Source organism: Gymnoscopelus microlampas (assembly GCF_963454915.1).
Source record: "Gymnoscopelus microlampas genome assembly, chromosome: 11".
Lineage (NCBI taxonomy): Eukaryota > Metazoa > Chordata > Actinopteri > Myctophiformes > Myctophidae > Gymnoscopelus > Gymnoscopelus microlampas.
In genome coordinates, this window is record NC_139948.1 from 35,725,494 (window position 1) to 35,744,005 (window position 18,512).

General features: G+C 42.8%; 2 protein-coding genes across 2 annotated transcripts in view; both read right to left on the minus strand.

Moving 5' to 3' along the window:
* rhbdf1a (rhomboid 5 homolog 1a) overlaps window positions 1-18,512 on the minus strand; it is a 58,571-nt gene that overhangs the window by 33,891 nt on the left and 6,168 nt on the right. The window lies entirely within an intron of this gene.
* LOC311054725 (glycerophosphocholine phosphodiesterase GPCPD1-like) lies at window positions 15,182-17,248 on the minus strand (the record flags this gene model as incomplete). Its single annotated transcript, XM_084070731.1, has 1 exon — window positions 15,182-17,248. The coding sequence occupies exon 1, from the start codon at window positions 17,243-17,245 to the stop codon at window positions 15,182-15,184; it is 2,064 nt and encodes a 687-aa protein (XP_083926857.1). The 5' UTR covers window positions 17,246-17,248.

Consider the following 18,512-nt stretch of genomic DNA (forward strand, 5'->3'; position numbering starts at 1 on the left):
GGCATTTTACTTGAACATTGGACCATATTAATAAAAAATAACATTTCTGTTTGGTTTTTAGGCTTGTAAACAAAAGTTGCACAGGGCAGATGTGACGAATAACTGAAATGAAAAAGATATGACTGACATATTTAATAACTTAAAATAGTAGAAATAGCCGATCTACAGTACAAGCCATCTTTCCATTGCCATTTCCGCAATTTTTTAAATGTTTAAAAACATTTTTCAACATTGCTATTATGCCGCTTTAGCAAAATAATTGCGATTATCTTATATAATCGCGATCCGGCGATTACGTAATAATGTGTGACAGGCCTATAGCTACTCATGCTCACTGCAGACCTGTGCTTCGTGGCATACCCATTAGTTAACCTCTTACTCTCTGGTTCCAGTTTGGAGTGAGAGTGACAGGTTTGTTTAGGGCCCACGGCCAAGCTCTCCTACTGTCACAACAGTGTTGTTTACTAAATGACAGCATCTAGTGCCACTGCCAGAGTTATGAATAGTGCATGGGACTATAAATGGCTTCCCAACAGCGTGCACGCCAGGTATTTATAGAGCCCGGTTGCAAACGTACTGGATGAAACATTGGACTGATATGAATAACATCCTGCAGTCAGTGCATAATATCAAGGCGATGGCCTTTATTTCTGACACGGGCAAATACAATCCTTAATCAGCTGAACATTTTTTTTTACGGCGTGGCTCTGCAAGAGCTGGCCAGTCGTCTGTGACAGGGTCTGTGTGTGTGTGTGTGTGTGTGTGTGTGTGTGTGTGTGTGTGTGTGTGTGTGTGTGTGTGTGTGTGTGTGTGTGTGTGTGTGTGTGTGTGTGTGTGTGTGTGTGTGTGTGTGTGTGTGTGTGTGTGTGTGCGTGCGTGCGTGTGTGCGCGTGCGTGCGTGTGCTACTTGAGTAGCACGCAAGCTACTCTGGCAAACCACTGGACCTATCAGCAGCAAACTGTGTATGCCCCTGGCAGCAATAATTAATATAGAGATATGTTTTATAGTTTTTGAAATATTTTGCTTTAATTTTACGATGAAAGCCAACGGCGCCGGGATCGCCCCAAGACAGACGACGCCACAGATGACTGATGTCACATGGCTGTTTACATGAAGTCTGAGATCCACAATGGAGCCTTGATGATTAATTGTCGCTTAAATAATTGCGATTAACGATTTTATTGTGTTTCTGTCGCTGGAATCATTATGAATAGAAATTACTTTTCCGTTTGGCTTGTAGGCTTTGTAAACCAAAGTAAAGTTGCACAGATATGACAAATAACTTACAGATTTAATCACTTTTTATTAAAATAAAAATAGAACATAAAACAGTGGAAATAGACGATCTACAAGCTCAAAACGTTTTGAGCTTGTAGGTCAGCTATTTCCACTATAGTTAAAGTTTAAACAACCTTTTCAACATGGAAATGATAATGACGATTGTGACGATTATGTAATAATTGTGACAGGTCCATTTCTATGTGGATCCCGAGATCCACATAATTTCCTAGCAATATAACTATTGTACGTAGTTATATATACATGTGTACAGTATATCTCTTTGTATTGTTGTGCAACAACAAGCCTGTATCTGTATTTACCATCTTCTTGCTCCCATCCATCTTTCTCCACAAGGCCTTATAATATATATTTCCAAATTACAGCGGGGTCTATAAATTGTGCCAGGTTTCATTATCAGCGGAGGACAGCCACCCTGTCATTGTGCAGCAATATCCTCCTCCAGGGAATCAATATGAAGGAACGGTGGCACACCTTCATAGTGTGCTGATGCCAGGAGGACACATAATTACTTTCTCTACAACTTTCTGGACGACATCATGTAAGCCAGTAAAAAGTAAGTAAAAAGTATCAATGCTGCAATGTAGAAAAAACGACATTACAGAAATTCAACATTGACTTGAGTAAAAGTACAAAGGTATTGGTAAAAAATGTACTTAAAGTACCAAAAGTAGAAAAGTACTCATCATGCAGAATGTCCCATTTCACAAGTTTTCAGATGTATAAAATGTATAAAAAATCTTTTTGAAAATAGCAGATCTACAAGCATCGCGACGCGTTGTGAGCTTGTAGATCGGCTATTTTAAATATAATAATTATTCTAATAATCATAATAAAGTTTGAACCCGCCTACCAATTATGTCATTAGTAGGCAGGTTTCTGAACGGTCCACAGCCCTCCTCTGAGACACAGAGTGAGTAGACAGAAATGATGTAATATTTTAAGCAAGGGATTCAGGGCGATTAACCACCTCGGCTGCGCCTCGGTGGTTAATCGCCCTGTCGGGCTTTAAATTTCAATAATGACTACCTCCCCATGCATTATCCCGCTTATTACACGGCTACTTAATAAATACATAAATACATTTACCCAAAAGTAACAACAAAACGAAGTATTTCCTTGCTTACGGCAATGAAAGTATTCCATAAGTATTGGGCTGGGCGGACAAGTTCGCCTCGCAAAAACAAATGACGAAATGGAAAAAAACTCGCCCCAAAACACACTCGCCCCCCATTCTATTTACTGCCGATTTGCCTGTAATACCGCCGGATTTGCCCCGGGGCGACTGTGTTTTGGGGCGAGCGTTTGGGTATTCCCCCGTTGTTGTGCCACGATAAACAAGGAAGCGCAGTGGATCAAATAGAATGACTTCTCGGTTATTGCATCGTCTATTTCTCACTTCAAATGTTTTCAAAAACATTCTTGAGAGCAACGTTTAGTTGTAAATGACATTGTTTGTTTGTTTACATGGCTGTCATGTTGGATAAAGCATATAACCAAGCAGCAGAGGTTGACATGAGCAGGTGTTCTGAGTCTCTGATTACACAGCGGTCCGTTATAGAGCTCATCGGTCATTATCCAGAAATAATGACCGATGACTGACCAATCAGAATCGAGCATTCAACCAAGCCGTGTAATAATGAGCATTAGTGGGGACCAATTATACTGTATGAGGATACTGTAGGTTGAAAATGGCCAAAGTGGTCCTTTAACTCTGAAGAGTGTACTAATGGAATAAAATGTACAGGTTCATTTGGTTCCATTAATACACGCTTTAGAGTGAGGCTAAATTAACACTGGGATTCTTTCTACTCTGTGCCAGCGTTGAAAGCCAGATACAGCTACATATGGCCTGTCTGACTATGGTGTGTCTTTTCCCAGGACTCTACAAAACTACAAATAGATGCCACAAAGGCTTATCTCAATGGAAGTCTCACTCAATGGATCTACATGTCGCCGCACACCGCCTGCTGTATTTGTCTTTCTAATCTCGAGGAAGCAGCCAACAGCAAAGCTCACCGGGCCCGAGCTATATATATATCCCTATACCTCTGACTTCAAGACAGCTATACATGATTAATACGATCAAGAATGTCGTGTTTCTACTGTGAGGGCTTTTTCGTTATTTTTTGTTAGATCAGGTTAAACCCCCGTGGTGGGATTAACTCAAAGTGAAACAGCCTGTTCTCCCCTCTAGGATGAAGTAGTTGATGATGAACATGTTAGGCTAACGTAGCTGGAAAGGCCAGCTGTCAGATTCATAGAGCTCCACACAGACACAGCATAGTTATCTCCAGAAGTGTGCGTACAGGTTGATCCAGCAGGGAAGCCCTTCACCTGGGACTGTGGGATTCTGTCCCAGCCCTCGATATATATATATATATATACTGTATATATCCTCCTACACGTTAGGGAGGGTGTAGACTAGGGATGGGACGATAATCGTTATTATCGTTTATCGTGATAGAAAAAACCCGTTCACAATGAGCGTATCGCTGAGATGTTAATTTGTTGTGAAATTGTCCACCGTCACTAGGACAAATTAGCTTTTGTTGAGCTGTACTTCAGTACCACATAAACCCTCTATAGCCTACTACTTGATTAAACGGACCTGTAAAGAGCGCCTCGGGTTCGGGGACCACCGGGTGTCCAAATGGACCCTTACACTTACAGGTCTGTAACTCAGAGAGCGTACAAATGGAACCCGTCTCAGAGGTAAATAAGCACTGAGGATTTTACAGTGTAGACTGGGGTTCCAGCATAGTTTAGTTCTGTGATTCTCAACCTTTTACATTTCAGTCCAATTTGATATGACGTTCTTGCTCTGATGAAACCCCAATCTACACAGTCACACACACTGTCTGAAAGTCCTCAGTGTAGATTGGAAATTGGTTCCATTTGTACTAGTTATTACAGACCTGTAAGGGTCCATTTTGGATGCCTGGTGGTCCCTGAAACAGTTAGAGCATAGAGGTTGGACAACAGCCATGGCTCTATCTATACTCCATGGCCGTTAAAGAGTTGAGTTGAATTAATGAAATTCAACATGTGTGTGATACTCACAACGAAAGGCCCTTCTCTCAGGAGGCAACGAGGAACTGGGTCAGACGTTAAGTGAGGGCAGTTGGTCATACAGGATGAAAGCAAACAATGACACTGTAACAATATGGACTCTAATCTTCTATCTCTGTCTGCAGCATACAGTACATGCAGCCAATAATCATATCCAATTTCATGGGGAATATTGGGCTACATTACCATTCATTAGCTATAAAAATAACAACAATCCCTGGAGAATACATAACACATGAAGCTGACTCCCTCCTTACCAAATCAAATATAGACATGCTTTATTCCCTTAACAACTTTTGCAAATTACGAAGGGGCTATAAAAGCAGTCTAACTTGATTAGCAATGCAAATGCCAAACACAACTTACTTTTATGTTCTCTAAAGCCTGATCGATGCAAGATTTATGGGTCTAGTGCTGATCCACATTTTGGAGAGAGATGTTTGAACCAAAATTTTGCAAAAGAAATTTGAATTTTCTAATTAATTTGAAAAAAACAAAAAAAACATTTTGATAGATACAAAATTTAAATTTAGTATGTATATTAAACTCAACTTAAATTCAACTTTAGTTACACAATGACCAAGCTCTACAAGCTCACAGGTCACAACATGTCGCTTTGCGACACGGTGTGACTCTGAGTCACATCGTTTTTGTTTTTGTTTTACTTTTGGAAATTGTCACCTATGATTATTATGCTCAAACATTATTGGCTACATGGTATCAGCAATTGTCTAAGTCAAATAATGGCCGATATATTGGTCGGCTCAAATTTTCCCACCATTATCAGGAGATCAATAACATTAGCATTTTACTTTGTTAAAGGTTGATGTGCGCGCTTGACCCTTTGACCTCCCCTAGTCCGAAGCGGCATATTAGATTTATGTCTTCAGAGGAGAGGCTACTTCAGACGGCAAAGAGAAAACAAACCATTTTTTTCTCCCCAACCCCATCCCTGTATTTCCAGATGCGTCAAACAAAAAAAAAAATACAGACAAGTACCTTATTGTCTGTGAGGCGGCTCGGCATTCTCCTAGTTAAGTGACTAAGAGGGGACTCTCAGCAGCAGCAGCATGCCCTAACAACATGTGATCCCCATCTAAATAGTTTCCAGCATGATATCAGCCTGAATCAAGACCTACAAAAGGCTGCATTGTACGCCTTGCATACGGTTGATGTGCATAGGGGCTGAACGAGGGCCATTGTGCAGGCCACTGATCATACTCCGAAAAGGCAAAAAAAAAGCAAGGCTGAGGGGCTTCATTCCTTCGCCAATTGAAACGGCAGCCTAAGCAGATTCTCCTCAGGGTTAATTACTCGCCGTGAGGCGCATGACTGGTTAACCCCATGATGTCGGAGCCGAGACAGTCCGGTGCTTAAGTGTAATTCGATGGTTCTCGAACACTATAAAGTCAAGGACCCCCAAATTGATATGTATTTGGCCGCAGACCCCCAAGATTTTGTGCCAGGAACGCCCATAAGAGGTCATTTGTCAAGATCTGTCATAATCGTTCAAAAATAACAGTTCTACAAGCTATAGCTGAATGTTTTTTTTAGACATTTTGCTGGAGACCACCCTGCCTGGAACCCAATCAAGGACCCTTGGGGGTCCCCGGAATCCAGTTTGAGAACCAGTGGTCTAATTTATACTGTGATTTCGCTGACCAAAAATAACCTATTATCAATAATAAAACATTTCATTGAAAACCTGTTGTTTTGAGCGAGCAACACTGTCATATGATGAGGTATAAGGCTTTAGTGTATGCCAGCCATGGCCAGCCATGGGTAAAATAGCTTTTAAAGGTCACTACACAACGGGTCGGGGATGTTTTATTCATACAATGAATTCGCCCCGAAATGTATTTTTTGTTGTTTGTGTCAAGTACGTTCACACAGAACACAAATATGGCACGGCAATAAAGCCATGCAATCATTCGGAACACTATTTTCACACTATTTATTCACCACTAATAAAGGCATCAACAACCTGTATAACTGAGGTATCAGCCCTATGAATAGTTTTAATGTAAAGTACTGCAAATGTCGTATTGTGTGTATTCATCAGAAACAGAAAAGTATGACACAGGGACATGATCTATTTGCATACTACTATCAACATTCTAAGTTTATCCTACTTCCACAAAGAGAAGACGTCGGCTCTGTCACCTCACCTCACATCCTCTCTGGGAGACCCCCAGCCAAGGGGGCGAGGTCAGATTACTGCTTGGTTTTTTAAAAGAGAAGGGCTGGTGAGGAAGGAAGTGGAGAGCAGAGAGGATCTGGAGACTAGAGACGGGCAGGAAGCCACACTGCTGTCTGCAAGTCGTCTCCATGTCCGCTCAACGCGACCACGGAAACAACAAACACTTGTCGGCGTGCACGCGGACTCAGTGACGTCGCACGCGCGGAACACGCCACATCCCCACCCCTGCCTGGCCCTGGTTGATGTACACATTCACAGCAACATGCTAGTACACAGAGAGTAACCCACTTTCGGTGACCCCCACCACCAGCCTGCCGCCCACTGACTCCGGCATGGCAATGAGTGGCCAGATTGTGAGACATCTATGCAAAGCTGCTGGGGCTTCTATTGAGAACTACAGATGAAGAGAGTGGACTGCAGAACTAGGCAATCATTTGCGAGATTAACCAGATTAAAGGAGTAGTTCAAACTAAAAAAATATTATTTTCTATCAATTACACACCCCATGGAGCCTTGAATTCATGGTTATTTTTAGTTTTTGTCGCATTCCTGAGCCAATAATTTGATGACCAGCGGAGACTCAATTGACCTGCATGTGAGTCTCATACCGGAGACACTGCCGGTCATCAAATTAAGAATGCAACAAAAACAAGAAAATATCCATGAATTCAAGGCTCCATGGGGTATGTAATTGATAGAAAATAAGCCTTTTTTGGGTGAACTACTACTCAGCCAATCAGCGTTTCCCTGTCCAACAACAACAGTGCTGTGATATGAAAACCAGTGTGGTCAACCTGTATGAAGTGGCTGGGTTTACAGTATGAATTATTCACACTATCTCTGCAGCCACATACATTACAGCAGTGGTTTTCAACCTGTGGGTTGATTGTGCTCCCGCTTGGACCCTACAATCTCTGTAGGGTCCTGAAAATGCACGTTGGCCCACCCATATCTGACCACTTAGCCTATATATCGGCTGCTGTGTTAAGTTGTCAAACGGGCGGGGCCGCAAACACTTAAGAGATTTTCAAGTGGGCCCTGATCCAGAAAAGGTTGAGACCCACTGCAGTACACTACAGTATGCGACCACAGAGACAATCACATTCAATTTCTTTCAGCTGCGGAAAGCCTTGCTTAACGATATTCACAAGCTGTACTGTACCTCCTACAAGCAATTTAATATTCAAACTTTAATTCGTCCATTCTGCTCCATGGGGAATTGGCCTACATTTCTATGCCTAATTTGATTCAACGCTTTCATAATCCTTCCACACAGACTGGCTTAACCTTTATGGTTAGGTCTAATTAACAATTTTTACCCTTCCCATCGCTCATACATTTTAACAAGGCAGTGTATTTGCTCCACAGTAGCAGCTTCTACACTGTAGCTATGGATGGATTTGACCTCCACATGTGAGGAGTGGGTTCATGAGACCCACCATGGGGGTAGGGGACAAAAAAAACACACATATGAGCTCTGGGTGAAGAATGGGGAAGAGCAATATTTTCGCTCTCCTTGAAAATCGACTTTTAAATTATTTTGTTTTAATTTTAGCGATTAACTCATTAAGACCAGGAAAGCATCTGTGTTATTTTATACTTTGGCTATTCAAAAATAGCAGATGTACAAGCTCATGGCACGGCACAAAGTGAAAAATCATGAACATTTGAATATATATATACATATTTTTTTTAAAGCAAAAAAAAAAAAACTCAAATCTTTGCTTCTGGGGGTCCCTGGGAACAAAATATTTTGAGATGGGGGGGTCCGCGACAAAATACATCCTTGACATGGACAAGTTTGAATGACTGATATAGCAGTCAGAATTTAGAATTTAGTCATTTTTAGAATCGGCCTCAGGTCTTTGTTTGATTAGCTGTTGCACCCCTACTTACACCTAATAGTTTGATGACTGCATCTTGCTCAGCACTTTGTTGCCACCATCACTTTGAAACAATCTGCCCTCAGACTTATAAAAACCACACGTAAAGACTCACAAGGTGAAAAAAAATCATCACCAGCCACGCTGTCACAGCTGGTAAAAAAATATCTCCTTGAAAGGTCCTGTACACAGTAGACAGGTGGATACACATTATTTATTGGCTGCATTGATTTTCACCCAGCGAAGGATGTGTGCGCGCGTGTGTGTGTGCGCACGCAAAAATGTTACACGTGCCGCCGATCACCCTTCAAAATATGTTGTTCCAGGGACCCCCCAGAAGCAAAGATTTGAGTTAAAAATGTTGTTTCAAAAATATACAAGCATTCAAAGATTTGCACAAAGGTTTTTCAAAAAATAGCAAGCCGTGCTACGAACTTGTAGATCTGCTATTTTTTAATAGCCAAAGTATAAAAATAATGGTTATAGCTCAAATCTAAAATGACAGATGCGGATTGAATGGCTTAAAGAAGGATGTGATTTTGGCTGCTGTTGCATAAGCCTACAGTATTTGCTTTCCTGCTTGTTTTTCTGTAAAGCCGCTTCGCTTGTAAATATTGGTAGTTGCGGTTTCTTGGTCTTGTTTCTAAAGTGTAGTTGCTTATTTGGAATTGCTTCCTAATGTTGTTTAAAATCAGTGATTCTCAAACGTTTTCATGTCAAGGACCCCCCAAATGAATATGTAATTATCCCCGCCGAGGATAATTACCCCCATCTGGAAATATTTTGATCCGATGACGTCTTTCTGTATAGGCCATCCGTGCCCAAATTTAGGCAATCTGAGCCCCCATTGACTTCCATCATTACAAAGTACAAGTGAAATATGTAAAAGAAAGTATAGAACAAAAATGAGTGGGCTTCTACATTAGTGTAGTGGCAGTGGGCACAAGCAATCTGAGCACTGGAGAGACACACACACACACACACACACACACACACACACACACACACACACACACACACACACACACACACACACACACACACACACACACACACACACACACACACACACACACACACACACACACACACACACACACACACACACACACAACGGTGTAATTGTCATAAGGCTCTCGTATTTGAATGTCTTTCAACCGCTGTGACGCTGTATCCATGCAAATGAATGAAAGAGGAACAGTAGCGACAGATAGACATCATGAAAATGAACTCTTAATTTATTCTTTGGCATTTAAGCACAAACCAACCTGACAAACAGAGACGTGCTTACTCACACCTAGAGTATGTGCTGTGCTTCCCATCACCATGTCTCCCAGACTACCTGTGTACACAATCCCACATACATTTTTCCACTATACACCCTCAGGCCAAGCTCGCTGACTGCTATGGAATGTGCACAATTAACTATTAAAACTGAGCTCCCTTTCATTGTCAACCGCTGGGATGGGACACAACAGAGTGACACAAGGCGTTTGGCCAGAGATCGTGGACAAAGAACAACAACTAGACATACATTACGTTATCCAATATATAGGCCATGATGTCATATAGATGGGGTAAAATGTCTGTCTTTGTGTAACACAATTGAGAATTACTATGCACTGAAAGGCAGTTATTGCAGTGTATATAAGTGCCTTTTGTAAGTGCCTTTCGGCAAATGTGGATCTTTGTATTATCCATTTGAAGGAGCATCTTGAATAGCCTTATATTGCAGAAAATCTGTGAACGATACATAATTATCTTCCTAACCTAAATTATCAACAGGGAGGATACAATAATGATAGTTAATGATAAAAGTTTTTATTTATTTTATTTCATATATAATATTTACAATAAAGGTACTCGTGAAGGAGATTAGATAGTCATCCAGTACAACATACCAGGGACCATCTCTGTTTAGCCATTAAAATAACCAGAGCCTCATTTGGGCCATGTGTTTCATTTCGGCGTCCTTGACTGCCCGCCCACTCGCCGATCGTCCCTCAAAAGAACAGTTGAAGGCACGTTCACCGCCTGTACTTAGCTCGCTGGTTACAAGACATACGTTCTGCTCTGATAAAGGTTACAGTCAGGAAGCGAGTGTGTAACCCGAGGGAACCCCCCAGAGGTGAGGCCAGGGTCCCTGTACACTGAGATCAAGGAGAGAGGGAGAGAGAGAGAGAGAGAGTAAAAGGAGGAGGAATGAAGCCATGCTGTAGCCAGCTGTGCTGAGAGACTGAGAGCTCTATGGAAAAGTCCCGACAAAGGCACAGGAAGGCCGGGAAGAACTGGGAAGGCTGCGGCAGCGCCCTTGGGACATTCACAGGGCCAGTGTGGGGGAGGCCTCTTCAACTCTCCTGATTTAACTTATGAAAACACACACAGCCTGTCCATGGAAATAAATTCGGTGTCGTTCCCACTGGTCAAGCAGTGCGCAGACACACGGACACTTCCTCACTCTATAAACGGTTTGACAATCTAAATAAATAATCTCAAATGAAGGTCTATGACCATGGCTGAAAGGGAAACATAGCCTACTAGCTGTAAGGACTTAGCGGAACACAATACCCCACATAATAATGAGTGATCCAAATGTGAGTCACGTCCCCGTAGTGAGCGAGGGAACCACTAGGCGTACTTAACTGTTCAATAGGTCTGTGTTCCCTGCATGCCGTGCTGCTTATGCTTCGCCCGATATTACACTGCCATTATTGATGTCTTAAGGCGCTAGTGCCGAGGTGGGTGTGATTATCTGGGCAGCCTGAGTGAGGCTTTACATCATTTTCCCTGGCGCGGGGCAACGCCGAGCTTTTGTCAGCTGGCAAATGGAAAAGTGGGGAAAGTTGGCATTGGCTCTGGAGAGCAGCAGAGGCAGCACACAAAGACAGGAGGGCTGATTCACTCTAAAGAACAGACTTAAAAGAGTCAGGTGCTTGTTAAAATATGCCAAAGCCACCGGGTTTAACCACATGAAGCCTAGCGTTGCTATTCCGGACATGTCGTAAGGTGAAAATAGATTAACAACATTGGGGAAAAACAGACAAACATTTGGTGAAAATAGTTGCACATTCTGTGAAAATAGCCGATCTGTAAGCTCAATGTCACAATGTGACATGTTGTGAGCTTGTAGATTGGCCTATTTCGATATTATGATGTACAGTAGGGTTGTTTAAGCGATTACGCCACTTCAATCTCTTCGCTAAATGGTACCCAATAGATGAGCTGAAATCTAATACACTTTAAGAGCATTTAAATATGCTTTGTTAAATATAAAGAAACAAGGTATGGTGATCCCTCACAACACACAGATTTGAACATTACAAATACTGTAACTGCGGATAGCACATCGCAGTCACAGCAACATTTTAAGTGCACTCATCAATTCTCTGCGTGTAAAAATTTACCCATTTGATGTGCAGAAATACCTCTTCCGAAAAAAAAGAAAAGAGAGAAAAAGAAAGAAAAAAAGAGCCAGCTAAGGCCAAGTCAGAGAAGACTTCCAAAACACACCCTCATTTCTGGGAAAAGCTGTTAAGAGTGAGTTGGGCTGGTGGTATGTGACGTTGGTGGGACCGCTGAGACGGCCCAGATATAACTGCATGTGCCGTTCCATTCAGGGAACGGTCGACTTGAAGTGTAGCACTCTGGTACACAATGAGGATTCGCAGCCCCCTGGGCATGTCGGCTGGCGGTGCCAAAGATAGCAGGGGAGCTGGAGTGGAGGGGGACGCTATACTATTTAAAACTGCAATCTCATACACACACTGTAACGCTCCCAGGATATTGTGTCAGGCAGGGTGTTCCTAGACTTGGCTCTCTCTGGCCTGACACCGACCTGAGAAAGAGTACAGTAAATAGTTACTACACAGTGTGCGTGTAGTAAAGGGGAGATCTGTGCTGTGAGGGTAGAAACTGCACACCACAATACAGACATGAGGTTCATGTGAGAGTATAACGATCAACATGAAAAATCAAAAACAACTGGATGACTAGGGTTAACTGTTTTTTGGTTGTAGCCTTTTGTTCTCCCATTTAAACCCTCTATAGTCTCAGTGAAACGGACCTGAATTGCAACTGTACTTGGACCGTTTTTCCCCGTCTACACCAAATCTCTACCAAAAACGTCAGATCTACAAGCTCACAACGCGTTACAACGTGTTGCGTGTTGTGAGCTTGGAGAACGGCTATTTTTTTTGCGAATGTTTCACCCAGAATAGAGATGCTGGGGTTCAAGTAGTTATCATTTTAAAAATAAAAATGAAATTACACAGATGCAATTCTTCTTTGTCACAAGCAACTATATAAAATAACAACAAAGGAAACATCTCTCCAAACTGGTCCTTAAGCTCGAGCTTGGAGAGGCATGATATGAAATGGGCGAGAGGACAAGACATTCTGAGCTATGGTGTGAGCATTGCAAACGATCTCGGTGGAGATTTTAGCCAGGTGTGGTACTACAGAGTGCATGCAAAAAAAACAAAAACAACTTTAAACAATTCTTTCCAATGGTGCCATTTTGGAGAGACATAGTTTATTGGGCTATCTGTGGACACGCCCTCCCAGAGTTCTACACACTGGCAGAGGGGAAGATCAAAGTGCAAGTATATTGCTGATTTTCCAAGCACCGGCCATCTGGGAAAAGACACTGCATTCCCACAGTGCTGAAAATGAGTTGTGCCCTGGGGTTAACCAGTCTCAAACCCCATCTCAGAGCTAACACAACCTATGGGACCACAAAACACCCAGGAACAATAAACCCAAATTAGCCTAGACCTTTTCGTAACCCCCATTAAAATAGGATATATATTATATTACATTTATTACTAGATACTACTACCAGGGAGAGAGCAGTGTGAAGTTTAATCATTTTATTTGGTTCAATCAGAATTTAGTATTGGGCTGAGCCCTACCCTAAGAGATGGTCTGTGAACGTTATCGAGAATCAATACTGGTTTTTACGTTCTCTTATGAGGCCCTTCGACTCGTTAAGAAGCAGGAGTAGTACTATGCTCATAACAGGAGTTTAAAAGCAAATAAGAAACAATTACCAATACGCAAACAAGCAAACAATCAAGATAGTCAACAAACTTGACTAACATCTTGTTTAATTCTAAAAGTCTGCTAAAAATATTCAGAAGCTTACATTTCATAACAATGACATTTCTATATGCGGACATTGTTGACTCAACGTCAACATACTGTAGACTCACATCATTTCATTGTCAAGTACTACTATGTGCAACTTTTAAATAATTTTCAAAGTAACAGTTGACTCAATGTCAACGTAGTCTAATTTACTTTAATTGTCAAGTACTACGTACAATTTATGAATAGATTATTATAAGATTATAAGAGATTCCAAAGTATCGGAATGCAACTCGGACGGCGCTGAGTAAACAAGCGCAGCCATTGCACCACGCGGCGTGGGTACTTGCTCGGCTTTCGCCTCACTTGGACACGCCTCACTGTTGCATGCATGTGCCTTGTTTTCAAGAGATGTAAAAAGGAATTAGAATCAAAATGCTATAATAAACAATTTTTGTTTCGATGTTGAATTGAAAGGCGGTAACCAAGGACATTCAATTCAACATCGAAACACAAATTGATCCCTTATTTTGTCACTTATCTGTGACGTATGACTTCAAATTCGGACAATGTCTCAGTGCCATCATAGCTCCATTGACCTCAATTATAAAATTGATGATTGAATATTACAAAAAGTATAAAACATTCCGAGACCTACTGGTCGCTTGCACACAAGGTTTGGAGCTGATCGGTCCAGTGTGGTTTGCGAGATTAGCTCCGGTCTGACACACACACACACACACACACACACACACACACACAGAAACCCTGTCATAGACGGCTAGCCACGCCGTAAAAACAGGCCAGGCCCGCTGTCTGCGTCAAGTTAATTATTATCGGTGAAGACCATGTTACTGCATTCTAGAATGAATGAATGATTGGTTTATTTTGGTCATAAAATATGAAGGACAGCACTTGACAAACTGTGTCAACACATCGTACATCATCATTACACGCTTTGGCTAATCCATTTCACAAAGACATTTTCCATAATCAGTGAGCGAAAAAGGAATAGGCTGAAGCCCAACTTCTACTTCAAGTATATTTGTCACATCACATTTACACCTCCTTTAAAAGGTATAAAGGGGGTGAAAAATCCTTCAGAGCTTATTATTGCCTGTCCTAGACAAAACATGTATTAATTTATCCACAATATCAGCAATATACTGCTGTTTAATATGCTAGTCTTGCTAGTGCTTTTAATGCTTTCCATAGAAATATGAAATTTGAATAAAATCATAATCCATTCGGAAATAATTTGCATAGCTAATATTGATATCTTTATAATGCATCAAAAAGCATCATGGAATTTGAAAAGATTTTCTTAGGGGGAAAAAAAAACACAAACCAGGCTGTTTCAAGGCACCCCAGGCCAGGGGCATCATGGAATAGACCGGTTATTTTCACAAATTGAGGTAGAAAATAAAGTTTGTCTTTGTTTTTCTTCTTTATGCATTACAAAGCATCATGAAATATGAAAACAAATCTCAATTTGAGTAAAAAAAAAATCACAATCTGTGTGGGTGAAAACTTGGCAGAGTTCTAAGTGACAACTCTTGAGTCTGCAAGTCCTTTCAGATCCAAAGTAGGATCAGAACACAGGACATCCAGAATGTGTCGATACTCTCAGATGTGGCTACATCACTCAGCATTGAGCGAATTCAAATGACACGTTACATCAGTAACCTCCAGGTTCGCCACTTTCATGTCAGAGTCGAGGTCATTTTGAACTGAGGGTGGTGTAGAAGGAGCAGGTGTGATCACCTCTGTGATCACTTCTGTGATCTCTGTGATAACCTCCTGCAGGGAGTGCTCTTCCTCTACTTTGAAGATGTTGGGTTGCTCCCCCAGGTCCTCACAGATCGTATCATAAATAAGCCCATCAATACCCTTCTCTCTCAGCGTCTTCCTGGTCTCATGGTCATTGTTGTGCTCTCCCCAGCTAAACACCACCAGGCCTTTCCCCTGGGCCTCACCAATGTAGTCGAGGTTCTTCAAAATCTCTTCGGTGTGGGCGCAGATACCCAACATGTTCTCGCTCTGTGCAAAGCTCATGGCGATGTGGGTGCCTTGGCAGCGGACATCCATCATCTCTGGGTAGTTGTCTGTGATACCCTGGGTCAGGAAGAGGATGGGGTATTTGTTCTGCTTCTGACGCACCATGATGCAGACGTCTGGGTTGAAGCAAGAGAAAACAATTTGTCTCTTGCCTGCATTCTGCAGAACACATGACAAGACGATGTCCAGAAAGGTGTTCATGTTGAAGTAGGATGACACATTGCTGTCCCAGGATTCGTCCTTCCTCTGGCAGATCCACTTTAACTCAATGTTGAAGCCTACATGCTCAGGGACAGCTTGGAAGATCTGTGAGAGCGAGGGGAAGGGCTGATATTCATCAACTTCATCTTCATCATCTTCATCGTGATCTTTATGATCACTAACTGTGATGGCAGTGGCATGAACCAGCTTCAAGAGTTGTAGCTGATCAAAGGTCAGCTCTTTCACTGCCATCTCGAGCAGCTGCAGAGAAGTCTTGTCGTTTTTCTTCTTGGTGGAGATACAGCAGGTCAGGTCATGGTATATGACGGGGATGGAATCCTTGGAGAGGTGAACATCGAACTCCACAAAGGCAGCACCATGTTCAGCAGCACGTTTGAAGGAGGCTATGGTGTTCTCCCTGACTTTGTGGTGCTCGGCCGCACGTGTTCTGCCAGCTCCTCTGTGGCCAACATGCAGGGTGCTGCTTTTCTTCAAGTATTTAGTGAAGGAGGTGCTCATGTCACACTGCAGGCCCTGGATGGGCCGAATCACAAGGTAGTCCACTCGGACTTTCCCAATGTTCTGTTTCTGACTGGAATTTCGTCCCATGATAGGAAGCGTGACGACTCCAAAGTCCTTGCCACTCTCTAGGAAGCTAGAGGAGAGGCAGCAGGCTGTGCCCACATACCCTGGGTGGGTGTCCCCCTGGACCACATGTTCACCCATTTCCTCCTCAAAGAACTCGAAAGTGATATCCAGGTTGTCTGGGTACATGGTTTGGATGCTGTACTCCAAACACTGGGAAGGCTCCAGGGCATAGCCACACTCAGGCTGGTCGTGGCGAGGCTTGTAATCTTTCTTACTGATACTGCTGGTCTCTAGAGTGGTGGTGATTTTCTGCCACGATGGAGGGCTGAGCAGCTCCTCTTCCTCATCTTCCTCCCCCTCCTCTTCAATGCCCTCCCACTTTAGCTTGATCCTGAAGCGAGACTTTTTGTATTTCTTCTTGGTGATGGACACTGGAGATTTCTTGGAATCGTGCAGACGTAGACGAATCTCTGTCTGGCATGTCAGCCACCCAGAGTCTATGCATGGCTTTTCACCATTGTGAACTCCAAACTTGCCGTCATTAACATTCAGGTGTGACTCTGTAGGGCACAGGGTGCGGGGTTGCTGATGGGTCTCCCACTTATTGACTATCACATTACAGGGACCACCTGCACTCTTTGACTTCAGGAAGAAGCCCTTGAAATAACGGTAATTTGACACAGCTCCTTTGGGAAGGGTGATCGTCGTACTCCATGTAGTGCCTCCATCAGTTGGCTCTAAAGTCACAGCTCTTTCATGGCACCAGTTACCAAGGGCTTCACAGCTGCCCACCACAGCAATCACCTCACCTGGCAATGAGTCTCCTTCTACGACTAGAGTCACTTGGCTGGTTTCCATAAAGGACACCGTAAAGGACACAGGCTTGTGATTCATGTATACCGATTCATGGTTCAAACGAGCTAACTCTTACTGCTGCCACGTACTGCTGTCACCTTTTGGCAGCCTTCAGATGGCCCTCAGCTGCCTTGAAGAGGGACAATCCTCAAATGAAGCTGGTTTAAGCCACTGAGAGTCAACTTCTGAATGGAAACTGACTAGTCGGTCCTATACTAGCCGTTGATGATGTCAGGTGATGATTGATGATGTCAGGATTTCCTTATAAGGTCATCAGCTCCAATACTGGCCATGGACTTGTTTTCGTGTCACAGCACTATGAGTTGTAACAAGATCCACCTTTTTTTTTGCATTTGACACTGTACTGTGTACCTCCTTGGTGCATTTTGCTTTTGTGTGTCCAGAAATAATTCACAGAGTTATTCGTCATTATGGATTATGCCCATATATGGCATGCCCATACCCCCTTTTTGCCCATATATGGAGCTGACTGATTTGTTTGCGCCTGATGCCGTGACGGCACATTGGGTTAGACAACACACTCCATATTTGGGCGTAGCTGCATTGGGAACTCCTTATATGGTTATGGCATGAGTGACATGCGCCACACTCGTGTGCTCTGCCCACCCGCCGGCCGGTACTCCCGTAAGACAATTTTAAGATAAGATGTTGTCGTGTCACAAATTGCAGCAGCGCTTCCCATGACAACTGAGATAATGAAGAATGAAATGCTTGTCAGCTGTAAGACGAACCAACATTACACATTGTAGCATTCCCCCATCAATGAGAGCATGACCCCTGCATTTTCATTCTGGTGAACATGTGTGTACATTTATATTAGGCTGCATTCTCCTGTCTGTCTCTCCAGCACACTCTCACTCCCCAAACTTCTTGGGACGAATGTGACCAAACGTCAAACCTTTGACTGGAAGTGGGTACCCTGGGGGTCATCTGGTGCCGTCCCGGGCACTTCCGCACTCCAGGAATCCCGTACTGCTACACCCACCCACTCTTCTTCATACCCACATTCCTTTCTTCAAAGTTCCCAGGTAAACCAACATGAAATGTGTGAGTCACTGAGTCACATCCAGACTGGGCACCGTCTTTATGAGTCACAGTGAAATTAAGGCTACAGAGACTGAACAGTTTGGCAGACTGTCAAATAAATAGAAATGGTTGTAGAAAGTAGACCCCCATCAGTAGATGAGACTGCACAGACAGAAGCTGCACCAACACCACTGGAAGAACATGAAGAGGAAGTAGGCATCAG